At 39.0% G+C, this 15,575-nt stretch overlaps 1 protein-coding gene across 2 annotated transcripts in view; it reads right to left on the reverse strand.

Annotated features, from left to right (window-relative positions):
• man2a1 (mannosidase, alpha, class 2A, member 1) overlaps positions 1–15,575 on the reverse strand; it is a 163,548-nt gene that overhangs the window by 103,251 nt on the left and 44,722 nt on the right. The window contains exons 6-8 of one of the 2 annotated variants that reach the window (XM_048527297.2): positions 7,689–7,862; positions 3,278–3,464; positions 1,261–1,438 (exon numbers count right to left, since the gene is read on the reverse strand). In XM_048527297.2, the coding sequence (XP_048383254.1) occupies positions 1,261–1,438; positions 3,278–3,464; positions 7,689–7,862 (539 nt within the window). The remainder of the gene's footprint in view (positions 1–1,260; positions 1,439–3,277; positions 3,465–7,688; positions 7,863–15,575) is intronic. The other variant, XM_059644699.1, reaches the window with a different exon arrangement.

Genomic DNA, 15,575 nt, shown 5'->3' on the forward strand with positions numbered 1-15,575 from the left:
CTTCCTTATCTTTTCCTCATAAGCCTTGGTTCCCATACTAATTAATTATCCCAGCCCTGACTATATGTAATGACCCAGCCTCAAGGGCCATAGACATTCATAGAAGTCATAGATAGTCCTAGAATCCCTACAGTATGGAAGCAGGCCTTTCAGCCCATTGAGTCCACACCAAACCTCTGAACAGCATTCCACCTAGTCCCATTGCATCCCTGTAACCTTGTGTTTCTTATGGCCACTTAATCCGCACATCCCTGGATACTATAGACAATTTCCAAACCTGCACATCTTTGGATCGTAGGAGATCACAGCAACCACGGAGAGAATGTGCACACAGTCACCCGAGGGTGGAATCGAACCCAAGTCCTTGATGCTGTGACGCAGCAGCGCTAACCACTGAGCCACTCTGCTGCCCTTTGTGGTAAAGGCTTCCACCAGTACACTACCCTATGGGGGAAGACATTCCTCCTCATCCTTATCTTAAATGTGACACTCGTTATTCTTAGATTGTGCCCTGTGGCCCCAGACCTTCCTACATGGGAAAACAAACCCATGTAGGAGGTTCTGGAGCCACAAGTCTCCTAAGAATTTTGAGTGTTTCGATAAGATCACTATTCATTCTACTACGTGAACAAGTAAAGACTCAATCTGCTTAATTTCTCCTTATATGACAGTCCCTCCATACCTGCTATCAGCCTATTCAACCATCTCATTACTGCCTCCAATATCCATATACCTTTCCTTAAATATTGGCACCAAAACTATTCACAGTCAGCTGTGGTCTGACTAGTACCTTGTATAGTTTTACCAAAATGTCCTTTCCTTTATATTCCATTCCTTTTGAAATAAAGGCCGTTATTACATTTGCCATGCCTATTACCAGTTAAACTCGGATGCTAGTTTTTTGTAATTCAGGATGAGGACATCCAAAACCCTCTATTCCATAGCTTGCTGCAGTCTTTCTCCATTTTTGAGTCATCTGCAAACTTTGCTACAATATACTCACTTTTCTCATTTAGTCGTTAACATATATTGTGCATTATTGCAGTTCTAGGTCCAATGATCTCGACGCTCATTTCCTGTTCACCACTTTTGCATGTTTTAATGTACAAAGCATCAATCTATGTGAAGATATTCTTATATTAAGAATTTAAAAGCATTTTATAATCTGTATATATTACAGAGAACATAATGGTAAAATATCTGTACTTCTCTGCACTAAAATCTATACTTGTGCTAACTATATTCTAGACTTTAACATACCTGCACATGCAGCTCTGGATGGGAGTTCATATAATCAAAAAGCCTCTGATAATTTTGAAACTGTTGATCCCATTCTGACCACTGGTCATAACGAAAATCATCTCCCAGGGGAATCAAGACCACTTTGGTGCGATAAAGTTTGGACTTTTTTCTATACTGGTCTAAGATGAGTTTGGCTCTTCAAAAATACAGAGAAAAGATTTAAAATATTTAACGTACTGAATTAGCAATGGTCAATAAACATTTTTATAATATAGCAAAGCACAAATGAAAAGAAAGAAGTAACTTCTATTTACTTACTTGTTTTGTCATCTGCAATGAATTAACTTTTACTTTGTTTTGGAGTTCACAAAAACCTAGAATGGAATCTGAACCTGCCACTTTCTTATTCAACACTGGGACTGTAACCAAGGGAGTAAGGTTTTGGCTTCTGTTTTATTTTAAATGTAAATTAATATATTTCGGCTTTTTTCCTAATTTCAAAGTTGCGTTATTCTCTCTTAGTTAAATTTTGTGGTCATCTTAAATGTGCACAGATGAAACATCAAATTGGTTCAAGTACAAAAAATTTAAATTATATTCTCTTTCACTCTCTTGTTCACCTTCATTTTCCTCCTTCTTCCATTATTCCACTGAGCATTAGTCAGTTAAGAAGCACACAATTTTAAAACAAAATCTGCAACCACTAGGGCACGATAATGAGATTCTCCAGAACAGCTCATACTGATGCATTTTCTTAATTAATTCTAAAATTAAGCCACCTTTTCTTTTTCACCCTGCCTAACAACAAAGAGATACTGGGCAGATTAAATCAACCAAAGAAAACTGGCATACTTTGAAATGTTAACAAACTTAGTCTGGAAAAACACTGCACAATTGGTAGCTTCTAAATGTAATCCCAGACAGAGCAATGTCACTTGCATCAAAATATCATAGAATGTATTCCAGAATCCCCATAATGTGGAAACAGCCCAACAAGTCCACACCGATCCTCAGAGCCCTCCACCCACACCCATCACCCTATAACCCCCAAATCTACATATCCCTGAGCACTGTGGGCAATTTAGCATGGCCAATCCACATACTTTGCACATCTTTAGATGGTGAGAGGAAACTGGAGCAACCGGAGGAAACCTATGCAGGCACGGAGAGAATGTGCAAACTCCGCACATACAGTCGCCCAAGGGTGGAATTGAACCCGGGTCCCTAGCACTATGAGGCTGTAGTGTTAACCACTGGGCCACCGTGCCGCCCATACTAAACATCAATGTCTCATTGACACTTTTAGAAGATCAATTACTATAATCAGTAATCAAGACCAGACCTGCTTTTTTATAGTTACTCAAGTAAACAAAGGTCCCAGTTTTCCATAAATTTCAAAAAGTCCTCTGCTATCAAGCACAGACAACTTTTCTTCAATGGCTCAGCTGATTATAGCATGAAGCAGTTCAGTTACAGATTCCCTGTTTGATCTATTAAATTAATCTTAGGCAATTTATCAGCGAAGGTGGTAAATTGGAACACAGAATCAAAGCTAAATTATATAAGTTCGACAGCATTTTAAATAACATGTTACATTTGTTCCAATTTTTAAAACATAGCGGAAAACTAACAAATGCAACACAAATCTCCTTTGATGACTCAAATTGTCTAAATGTCACTTAAGCATACAGAAGACAAATATGAAAATAAGTTGAGAGCCCTCTTTTCTGCCTCATGGTCAAAAAGGAGGAGAGATGTTTTTATAACACTGTAGGAGTTGGCCCACATTATTAACATTCACAATATCATTATACAATCAAAACACTTCAAGGAAATATTATTCCTCGATTTATCCAGACTTTTGGCAAGATCACACTTGTAATATTTGCTGGATATAAAAACGAATATTAAAAGCAATCCCAAACCTGGAAGCTCTGAAGAACTAAGCCACACACTATTTTCATGCAGTTAATTCCCTCCCAATGATCACAATGTGGTATGCAAATCTGATAGTTGAAGATTTTAAATAGGCTACCTTTCTTGAACATTGCCATCATGTATTTCAACTGGAGGTATCCTCCAAGGACAACTAATTCGGCCTCCAGGTAGACGTTTGAAGTCAAATTGACAGCATATTTTAGGATCAGGGCCACATGTATGAGGAATATCATAGCTGTAAAAGGGCATCATTTGACACAAGATGTCCGTGTTTCCATTCTGATCTGAAGTTGAAATAAAAACGGCATAAGTGAAAGCACAAAAGCAGTATAGCAGCAATTGTACTGCCCATATGCAAAGATTTTCATAATGAAAATATGCTGTGCAAATCAGAGCAAAAAAAGAAGCAATTGTTTACAAAATGTTTCTGAATCAATCGTAAGAAAATGTGATTTGTGCTTACATTTGCTTTCATATTAAAGCCTAATTTTTGCTGTCAACGACAAACTCATTTATGCAAAAGTTTCTGTCCATCTTGCACAAATTTAACACGTGATAAGTGCGAATGCTGCCAACCAAACTTTGTGGTACTGAAATTAAATGTTACATGTCCAGTCTCAATTGTTAGGTTTGAACATAACGCAGATTTAATCCTTTTATACATTGCTCTTATCATTTTTGTTTTCCCTCTTAACCAAGTCTTTTTTTCTCTGTTCCAGTACTTACTTCGAAATTTACTATGACACTCTAATTTAGACATCCTTCTGAGAAATTAGTGTTAATTTCACAATTCTTCAATCTGATTGGATAAGGACATACATTGTTTCTTGTTCTGTTCACCCAAGTCCTTCTCTGTCATTATTAGTTTGCATTTTCACCAACTTGCCATGCAAATAAAATTTAGAAACAAATGTACAAAGACAAGCCTAACTAATACCAGAGAATATTAAATGTCATGACATGGCAGAATTTTAACCTATATTCTGCACCAAGAATTAATATTAGTTCTATCCATCATAAATATTTAGCAACTTCTAACAGTTTACAATTTATTTAAAATGGAATACATAAAACATGGCATTGGGTAAATGAAAATGTAAACATTAAAAATGTAAATTATTACCCAAAGCAGAATTTCAAACGTAAAACTTTAGTCAAACAGATAGATTTTAGGAATGGCCTTATGGGAATTAAGGAAAAAGATGACACAGGAATATTCAGAACAATATTTCAGGACCTGGACAACAGAATATGCAGCTGCCAAAAGGTATGGCAACAGCAGAGAGCAAGTGTAAGAAGTCAGAGGTGAAAGAACATTGTGCTCAGAGGTTATATGGTTGAAGAATATTGAGGAGATTAGTAGGGGTTAGGCGATATGAAGATTTGAACACAATGATGGCAATTCTAATTTACAAGCATTTCTGGGCCAGGAGCTAATATGGTGCAGGCATGGAAGGTGACTGGAACATGATATGACATAGAACACAGAAACAGAATATTATGTGAACTTATCCAGGAGACAATCGTAATTAATGAACCTGCAAGTGAAAAAGGCATGAGTAAGGTTTCAGTAGGACATTTATGACTGGATGTTTAACAATCAAATCAGTCTGGCTACTCGAGATTGTGGCTCTCTTTTATGCCATTCAATGATTTGCTGATATGGAACCTTGACTTTTTTTTAAGATAATATTACCAGGTGGCAGAATGTAGAGAATGAGAGGGAGGCCAAGGGTAGAATCTACAATAACTCCAGAGATAATAATATGGGACAAGAAGAGATGCCAATGCTAGAGTCGCTCTATCTATTATCAAATATAAACAAGATGGAGGACAGCCATTGTGTTAAACAACAGACAAAAGGTATTAGAGAAAGCATAATATTGTCGACCATGTCATACCTAGCAGAGGGAGAATTACCGCACAATGATCAGAGAGGATGTAATTTTGGAAGAATGAGAAGAGATCTATTTGAGGTATATAAGAAGTTTAAAGAGATTGAAAAGTAGGTATAGAGTAGATGTGCCTCACAAGAGGAAAATATCAAAGATACTTCTCAGTTTTAGGCTAAGGGGTGGCAGATTTAAAACAGAAATGACAAGGAGTTAGTTTTCTCAAAAGGTCATGAATGAGTGGAATTCACTACCCCAGAGTGGTGGACACCAAGGCACAGAACAAATTTAAGAAGGTCATTGACAGATTTTTAATTAGTAATGGATTGAAAGATTATGGGAAGCAGGTAGGGAAGTGGAGTTGAAACTGAGATGAGATCACAAATGGTCATATTAAATGGTGAAGTAGGTCTGACAGACTAAATTGCCTACTCCTGCTCTTAGTTCTTATGTTCTTACGGCATTGATTAGAGTGAACTAAGTTGTGAGGCAAAGGAAGTCATCATTTTTTTTGAGAAGAGGCAGTGAAATGGTTTTGGAAGGGAGAAGAGCAATGCCTCAGGAGAAGCAATAATTATCATGTCAGTAAACATTGGAACCAAGAAGAGAAGCCAGATAATCACTGTTATCATTGAAGTGAAAGGGTGAATTGATGCCTTTCTTTATCCCTCTCCTCCACAGGACACAACAAAGTTTGAATTTAAAAAGATAGGCATTACTGATACATCAGACTATATTGCAACTCAACATCAGAAACAAGTCAGCCAAGTTCCTTTAGTACGAAATGATCTAGTTTATTGCAAACAAAAAACTTACTCAACTGAAGTCGCAAAAACAATTGACTAAAGGTTTAAACTGCTCAAAAATATATAAAACTACTCTTCATCCAAACCAATGCAAAGTTTGAAAACAACCAAAAGTACTCTGGCCAAATAACATTAAATTTAGGAAAAAAATAACTTATTCGTAAATGATCCAAATGTTGGTCAGTAGCTCAAGTCACTTTGCATACTCATTATGGATATCTGAAATTACTTTTCCTGGAAACTGTGGTGGCAGTTTCTGAATTTTCCTTTATGAATCCTCCACTGTGCTGATTAGATCTTGAATTGGGCTTTCAACTCTCAAACTTTGACGACAGAAGGTTCAGTGAAAAGACAGAATGTAAGGCTTCAGGCAAGTCTAGAATCTCAGAGTGCCTGTGTTCAAATTTATTAGCTTTAATACACCCACCAACTGTGGGGACGCGACCCCTCTTTGAAAAATTTGTAGATTTAGTGGCTTCAGTCAAGCTTTATAAATGCAAAATTATTCATCACTGCAGCCAATCTCCTTTCAACGTATTCCTCAGAAAATTCCAAGATCGAGATAGATATCCAATCAATGGTATTATGAGATTGTACATTAACACTACAGATAACGTATCTTCATAACATCAGTAATTTAGTACAGATCTTGTCAAGGAATACTATCATGAATTTCACGGACAAAATGAGCCCTGAAAGGTCATGAGCTGATCGAGATAGCAGATACAGAAAGCTGTGGGTTTTGGTTTAATGAGGAGAGGTGCAGGAGGTTATAGCAACTAAATAAACTCAATGTTAGTCTCAAAAAAGTCTGTGAGCTCTTCATACTTATGTTGGCAGAAGAAAACAGGACTACTGATGATGAAGCATTAAACCAGTTTGGCAGATGCATTTGAGAATGTCTCCTTTGAATAATTGTGTAGGGATTTGCCTAAGGGCAGGTCCTCTACTCAATTTTGCAAACCTAATGATCTAATCAGTTGGCATTATTTATTGTCTATCATAGGAGACAATGTTTTATAACAAAAGCAGTGCATATGGTGCAGAATATCAAGGTTATTGGTTTAATCATGACTTAATAAGTCAAATGCCGCTTTCATTAAATGCATTCTAGAATTATTACTTTGGAGACTGAATTTTAAAACTATCACATTATCTGATAATGGGGGCAGCGCAGTTGCTCAGTGGTTAGCATTGCTGCCTCACAGTGCCAGGGACCCAGGTTCAATTCCAATCTTGAGCGACTGTGTGGAGTGTGCACGTTCTTCCCATGTCTACATGGGTTTCCTCCGGGTGCTCTGGTTTCCTCCCACAGTCCAAAGGTGTGCAGGTTAGATGGATTGGCGATGCTGAAATTGTCCAGGGATGTGCAGGCTAGATGGGTTAGCCATGGTAAATGTGGGGTTATGCAATAAGGTAGGGGGCTGGGTCTGGGTGCAATGTTCTTTGGTGGGTTGGTGCGGACTTAATGGGCTGAATGGCCTTCTTCTGTACTGTAGGAGTTCTATGATTCTATGAATTACATGCATTAATTTCTTGTGGTATTAAAAATTGAGTCTTTCCGTCTATTCATATCCAGTTTCGATCTAACATAAATAATGACATCACAGAAATCAGGAAACATTTACCACACCAAGGAGGCAATTTGCTAGTATACAGCAGCACAAATGTGGTTTCATTAACAATGTAACTGGTGTTTAAATTAACACTGATAAGGGCAGCTATTAAAACCTTGATTTCTTTTTCTTGCAATAAAAAGTTTAAGAACCAGTTACTGCACTATTAAATACAACATATTAATTTCACATACCCCAATTCTGTCTCCAAAAGAATTCCAAGTTCCTTTGTTTAGCCAAGTACTTCTTCACAGAATAGTGGACTCTTTGAATTAACATATTTGAAATACCTGTTCGTTTTAACAGGTATGCCATAGTAGGTGTGTGCCCAAATGGATCAATGGCCCAACCTGATCTAGGCTTTATTCCTGTCACAGTGAACAAAAATATATCATATAAATTATTAACCTGGCAGTTTAAGGGAAGAGGGAAAATGGTTTGTACAGAAGCAGAATAAATATATTTCAACGTTATTCCTAGAAACAATGTCACAGCTCAGCTATGCAAAGTACTATACCTATTAAGTAACTGTGTTCATGAAAGTTTAAAAGTCCGTAAATGGATGCTTAGATCTGGGAGTGAATAAGATTTGAAATATGTAGAAAATTTTTATTCACGAAATGATGAACTGGAACATTTCTTAAGCAGACACCGACCTAAACTGTAATGGAATCCTCCAATATTGGAACATAATCAAAAGGCTTCTCTGATCTTTCATAATGCATGAAATTTCCTACAATGAAAGATTCAGAGGATTTGAAGGTATTGCTATCAGACTTGATTCTAGAAGTGATTTTCTAACCATCAACATTATCCCTCATCCCGACAACAGACTGTGACTAATCCAACCTCTCAACAAAAAAAAAACCTGTGATTAATGGAAATCAGAAACAAAAGCAGAGATTGTTAGAAAAACCCAGCAGGTCTGGCAGCAACTTAGAGAGGAATCAGAGTTTAATGCTTCAGGCCCAGAGACCCTTCCTCAGAATGTTCACAATCTCTGCCAGATTTGACCATAATGCAAGCTTTCGATAATCTATCCATGCAAACACTAAGATCACCTATTCACATAACACTGCTGACTTTGTTCAGCTCAGCTGCTGCTAAAACTCTCACTCTTTTCTTTGTTACTACTGGATTGATTATTCCAAAACATTCTGCCAAAATTCTGCCCCTATAAACTTGAATTCATCCAAAGGTTTGCGGCCTATATCTTATTTCACTCTTCATCCTGTGTTTGCTGACACACACTGGCTCTCAGCCAAGCAACGTAATATTTTTAAAATTTTCACCTTTTTAAAAATTCTTTCATTCATCTGTTTTCTCCCCACGTGTTGCCAGACCTGTTGAGTTTCTCCAGTAATTTCTGTTTTTGTTTCAGATCGCAAGCATCCCATTTCTTTCAACATCTATTTGCTACATTATTGAATAGTAAACACTGCAGTTGCTCTGACTTGTTAGATTTTGCGTAAGTTATTTAAGTTGGAGTAAGTTGGATGACCCATTGAACCTGCTCTGCATTCAATTCGATCATGCACAATCACAGATTACATGCAAATGCTACATCTTCTCACACTATCCTCATATTTATCAATGCTTTTAGTTTTCAATAATCTCTGCATCTTACTCATGGTTGTATTTAATTACCGAGCAAGCAGAGCTTTTCCACAGCAGAAATTCCCTTAAGATTCACAATCTTCAGGGTGAAAAATGTATTTGACTTCTGAAGCAGTGGAGTTGATGTGGTGATAATTACTCTGTGAAATGATATTAATATTGTACATGTGAAGGTCAGACCAAGGGACAGTGAGTTTTCAGGGACTTTTAAAGAGAAAAATAACTGCTTTATATCATCCTATAGTTTTAAAATGAAATCTTACTTGGATTCCACAAAGCTGGAGACAGCCTTCACCGAAATGAAAATACTCAATTCCAAGCATCACATCTGCCTTACAGTAGCCAATGGATGGACTTTATGTGACGAGCAGTCTCAAACTACAACACAGACTATAAAGTACTGTCAGATACTATGCAGTCATTGGTATCACATAGAGACTTGGATGAGTATTGGACACATTTAATAATTATATGTACTTGGCTTAAGATTTATTTGGCACAGAAATTAAACTGTTTATTCAAATTCCTCTTTGGGCTAGATCCTGGGTTGCACATCATCTTCAAGAAGTGATCTTGTGATTAAAAGCAACTGACTGACTGGCTAATTCACTGCACTGTAATCAAATTAGTCCCCTGACCAACTGTTATGACACTTTCCAGGTAACATGAGTAAACAGAGTAAAAATGGACTACTTCAATTTGTATATAAGATTGGGTTAACCAAATCAGCACCACTGTGGAGGATGAATTTCTCAAATGCATATTCAATGGATATCTGCAGCACCGCACTGAAAAACCAACTAGGAACAGGATTACACGGCAGGCCAAACAGCATTTCAGGAACACAAGAGCTGGCGTTTCGGGCCTAGACCCTTCATCAGGGTGATGAAGGGTCTAGGCCCGAAACGCCAGCTTTTGTGCTCCCGAGATGCTGTTTGGCCTGCTGTGTTCATCCAGCTTCACACTTTGTTATCTTGGATTCTCCAGCATCTGCAGTTCCCATTATATCTAGGAACAGGTTTATTTTGGATTTACTGTTATGTGAAGAGAAATGGATCATTAATAACACATAAAGGCTACATAGGGCAATAAAGACAATAAGGTGATAAGGCAGAGAAGTAGAAATGGGCTATTCAGCCCAACAAGATTGTTCCACCATTATCAACTCCAGCTTTCCTGCCTGATAGGGAATACGTGAGCTTTGACCATCGAAGTTACTGAGTGCCACAGAATTTCCGTCAGGTTAAGGACGGAAAGTCACAATCAACAGTTAAACTGTGTACGAACTGAACAGCCTAATCAGGACATGACAGCAAGTAAACTGCTGAGGCAAAGTGCTTATATAAAATACTGTACCAAAGATCCAATCACAGGGGGACAACTCAATGACCAATAATAAACATGGGGGGGGGTGCGGTGTGGAGAAGAAGGCGTGTGCGCTCCAAGCTTAACTGAACTGTATAAATTAAGGCATTCTGAGACTGTGTGCACACCTTTTTGCTAGGAAGGTCTGAGCCAATAATGAAATTGTGTTGCAATAAAGGTTTCAATGAATCTACCATCAGACTCATACTGTCACTAAGGAATTATGATATCTTACAAGTTGGCATAGTCAGCAGGATCACCGGAGGAATAAAGGACTAAATCTTGGACAAAAGAGCTAATTGGCCCCAAGGTAAGGATTCCTCCTTATAAAAAGTTTTCAGTCAATTGTCTGGATTTGGTCTCTCTTCCACGTAATCTTGAAACTCTCCAAGTGGTAGATGCCCCTTTTGAAGCCCCACTTTTATACAGCGCTCTGACATTGCCAGACATTGCAATTTGTTACCGACCCGGCTGAGAAAACCTACGGTTCGAGACCCATAAATAACTGGTGCAATGGTTGACGATAAGACCAGAAGAGTTGCCTACAATTATTAAAAGTGGGCAGACCCCACCTGATGAAATTCTCCAAAACCTAAAAGACTGCATGGAGCAACAGTTTTACCCAAAGCCTGTGCCACGATCAGACAACAGTACCATACCTCCACTGGACAGTGGTGTCTGGCCAACATTAAGTGTCTGGGGAGAAAGGACTCATTTGCAGGAAAAAGAACGAGTCAGGTGGTCCCTGGTCCTTATGGGGCAGGTCCGACAGTGAAGTGAAATTATGACCCATTCCCAGTATGAGCAAGATTTGACCAGTACAAAATACAACCATATAAAGAACCAATAACACAACTAGCAGAGATAATGGGAACTGCAGATGCCGGAGAATTCCAAGATAATAAAATGTGAGGCTGGATGAACACAGCAGGCCAAGCAGCATCTCAGGAGCACAAAAGCTGACGTTTCGGGCCTGGACCCTCTCTGATGAAGGGTCTAGGCCCGAAACGTCAGCTTTTGTGCTCCTGAGATGCTGCTTGGCCTGCTGTGTTCATCCAGCCTCACATTTTATTATCACACAACTAGCAGACATTGGAATGCGGTGTGAATGAACACACAGTAAGACACCCAAGGATAAAGATAGGGTTATCTAGTAAACATGGTACCATGGTGCAGCTGGCAAATGTGTGGCAGGAATGTACTTGAATACAGTGTCCATTGTGAAAAGCCCCAAAGACAGAGAGAGAGAGAGAGAGAGAGAGAGAGAGAGAGCGAGAGAGAGAGAGAGAGAGAGAGAGAAAGAGAAAGAGAGAGAGAAAGAAAGAGACCAGTTTTTGTATTTGACCCCAAGGCAATAACTTCTTCCTGTCTGGCTGAGTACTGGTTAGCTCTTCTATTTAGTGTTAACTCTTTGTGGTCTTGTTCAGATACATCCTCATTTGTTGGTAGTTAAGCATTGTCTTGAGTAATTTGTGTGTTGTGTCTCCCAGAGCTCGAGATCTAGGAATACATTTGAGTTTAGTTTGTAATTTGGGATCATATGGTGATTTGAGCGTCTGGTGTGTGCCAGTATCAGTGTGGAACATATACGGTTGGAAAAATCTGTGAAGAAATGTTGATTTAAAATTTGGCTCTTAAATCTTGGTAAAGGTTTACCTCTTGGAATTGACTATAATTAATTAAAGCCAATTGAAGAGGTAAAATTAAGTTAAAAGATATGACTTTTTGCTCTTTCCTGAAATTAATGTACTGTATGGCTTGGATTCAAGAAAGTGGTCTAGGTAAATTTTAATTTTAGAAACTCTATGTTTAAACTACATGTTTGGAATTTCATTTTCTGGCCAGAGTGAACTTCCAAATACTGTTTTAACATGTGTGAATCTTTAATTCTGGATGATAAGATTTGCTCATCATAAGTGCACATTGGTGTGAAAGTATCCAAGTAATAGGGGAATTGGAATTTTGAAACTGCAGTTCTCTTCAAACAAAATTATCTGATTACATGTTGCAAAATCTGAGAAAACTGATGAAGGATAACAAAGTGTGGAGCTGGATGAACACAGCAAGCCAAGCAGCAGAGGAGCAGGAAGGGCAATTTTCTGAAGAAGGGTCTAGGCCTGAAACATCAGCCTTCCTGCTCGGCCTGTGATCATCCTGCTGTACACCTGGTTATCTCAGATTCTCCAGCATCGGCAGTTCCGACTATCTCTGAAACCATTTATTCCTATGCTTTGTTTGAAGCATTATTCTTCATTATGATGCTATTTGATGTTTGACTTTGTTTCATCTTTCTTCAGATCTCATTTACTACTTTTCTTCTTCACATTACCAATCTTGATTATCTCCAACTTGAATCTAATGAGTTCTCCCTTGGGTCATACTGTGCCTGTGTTCTGAGTTTGGTTGAAATTGGCTATTAACGTTTGAAATACCATTGTCTAACAACCAGTTAGCAAAAGGGACAAATAGATTATCCCTATCCATTTTTGGTGATGAGGTCATTCATAATGCACATGAAAAGTTAGCCTTTATTTCATGGAAGATGGGGTATAGAAGGAGAGAAATCTTACTACAGCTGTAAATGGCATTGGTGAGAACAAACCTGGAATACTGGTCTCCATATCTAAGGAGGGTTATAGTTGCTTCAGATGAAATTCAGAAAGAAGTGTAAGTTTGTTTCCTATTCCTGATCTTAAAACAAGTACGGGAAATTAAAGTACAAAACCTATCAGGATTGATGATGAGGGAAGGGAATGAGCACAACTGTGGGACAGAAACCATTACAAGGAGATGGAGTGTTTTAGAGCCCGTATCCAGAGTTATTTGTAAACGGATCAATGAATATTACAAGGGAACACCTGCACTACATGAGCGGTGGTAAGTGCATAGGAAAGCCTAATAGCAGGAAAGCAGATTCCTGGGAAATATTGAGCCCAAGTAGCTGAATTAAGTAAAAACATGCTGCTAGTGATAAAGAAAGCATCTAATTTAATGGAAACTTCATCAACAGGGAACTGTCAGAAAGTAAAAAGTGGGTGTAGTTCAAAAAGCAGGAAGCAAGTGAATACTTAACAGATCGACCAAAGGGATAAATTAGGAAGTAGGGAGGACCTCCAACACCGGTGGGTGCCAGTATCTGTGTTTTCCTCCTTGCTTCGACCACACTAGGTGCTCTTTCCTCTCCTACAACCCCAAGAGAATTGAAATGCCCACTCCTGAGAGAGTGTCTAGTTAATGGAACAATACAGTTAAATGAAGAGATATTGTATGATGATGCAATGCATTGTAGTTCGACTACAGAAAAGGTTGAGAGTAGGATGGTCTGAAATAAAGTTTCAGGGAAGCAAAATGGCACCAGCAAACAAGAAGTTGGATTGAAGTGTGTCTACTTCAATGCCAGGAGCATCGGAATAAGGTGGGTGAGCTTGCAGCATGGATTAGTACCTGGGACTTCCACGTTGTGGCCATTTCGGAGACATGGATACAGCAGGGGCAGGAATGGTTGTTGCAGGTTCCGGGATTTAGATGTTTCAGTAAGAACTGAGAAGATGGTAAAAGGGGAGGAGGTGTGGCATTGTTGGTCAAGGACAGTATTACAGTTGCAGAAAGGATGTTTGGGGACTTGTCAACTGATGTAGAATGGGCTGAGGTTAGAAACAGGAAAGGAGAGGTCACCCTGTTGGGAGTTTTCTATAGGCCTCCGAATAGTTCCAGAGATGTAGAGGAAAGGATAGTAAAAATGATTCTCGCTAGGAGCAAGAGAGACAGGGTAGTTGTCATGGGGGACTTCAACTTTGCAGATATTGACTGGGAACACTATAGTTCGAGTACTATAGATGGGTCAGTTTTTGACCAGTGTGTGTAGGAGGGCTTCCTGACACAGTATGTAGATAGGCCAACAAGGGGTGAAGCCACATTAGATTTGGTACTGGGTAATGAGCCCCGCCAGGTGTTAGATTTGGAAGTAGGTGAGCACTTTTTGGTGATAGCGATCACAATTCTGTTATGTTTACTTTAGGGATGGAAAGGGATAGGTGTATACCACTGGGCAAGAGTTATAGCTGGGGGAAAGGCAATTACAATGAAATTAGGCAATTACAATGAAATTAGGCAAGATTGAGGGAGCATTGAATGGGGAAGGAAACTGCAGGGGATGGGCACATTAGAAATGTGGAGCTTATTCACGGAAAAGCTCCTGTGTGTCCTAGATAAATATGTACCTGTCAGGCAGGGAGGAAGCTGTAGAGTGCAGGAGCCGTGGTTTACGAAGGAGGTGGAATCTCTGGTCAAGAGGAAGAAGGCGGCTTATGTCAGGATGAGATATGAAGACTCAGTTAGGGCACTTGACGGCAGACAGGAAAGACCTAAAGAGAGAGCTCAGAAGAGCCAGGAGGAGACATGAGAAGTTGTTGGCGGATAGGATCAGGGTAAACCCTAAGGCTTTCTATGGGTATTTAAGGAATAAAAGAATGACCAAAGTAAGATTAGGCCCAATCAAGGATAGTAGTGGTAAGTTGTGTGTGGAGTCAGATGAGAAAGGGGAAGCGCGAAATGAATATTTGTTAACAGTATTCACTCTAGAAAACAACAATGTTGTCGAGGAGAATACTGAGATACAGGTGACTAGACTAGGTGGGATTGAGGTTCACACAGAAGAGGTATTAGAAATCCTTCAGAAGATGAAGATAGATAAGTCCCCTGGGCCGGATGGGATTTGTCCACGGATCCTCTGGGAAGCCAGGGAGGAGATTGCCGAGCCTTTGGCATTGATCTTTAACTCGTCATTGTCTACAGGAATAGTGCCAGATGACTGGAGGATAGCAAATGTGGTTCCCCTGTTCAAGAAGGGGAGTAGAGACAACGCTGGTAATTATAGACCAGTGAGCCTTACCTCAGTTGTTGGTAAAGTGTTGGAAAAGGTTATAAGGGATAGGATTTATAATCATCTAGAAAAGAATAAATTGATTAGGGATAGTCAGCACAGTTTTGTGAAGGGAAGGTCGTGCCTCACAAACCTTATTGAGTTCTTTGAGAAGGTGACCAAACAGGTAGATGAGAGTAAACCGGTTGATGTGGTGTATATGGATTTCAGCAAGGCG

Source organism: Stegostoma tigrinum, chromosome 3 (genome assembly GCF_030684315.1).
Source record: "Stegostoma tigrinum isolate sSteTig4 chromosome 3, sSteTig4.hap1, whole genome shotgun sequence".
NCBI lineage: Eukaryota > Metazoa > Chordata > Chondrichthyes > Orectolobiformes > Stegostomatidae > Stegostoma > Stegostoma tigrinum.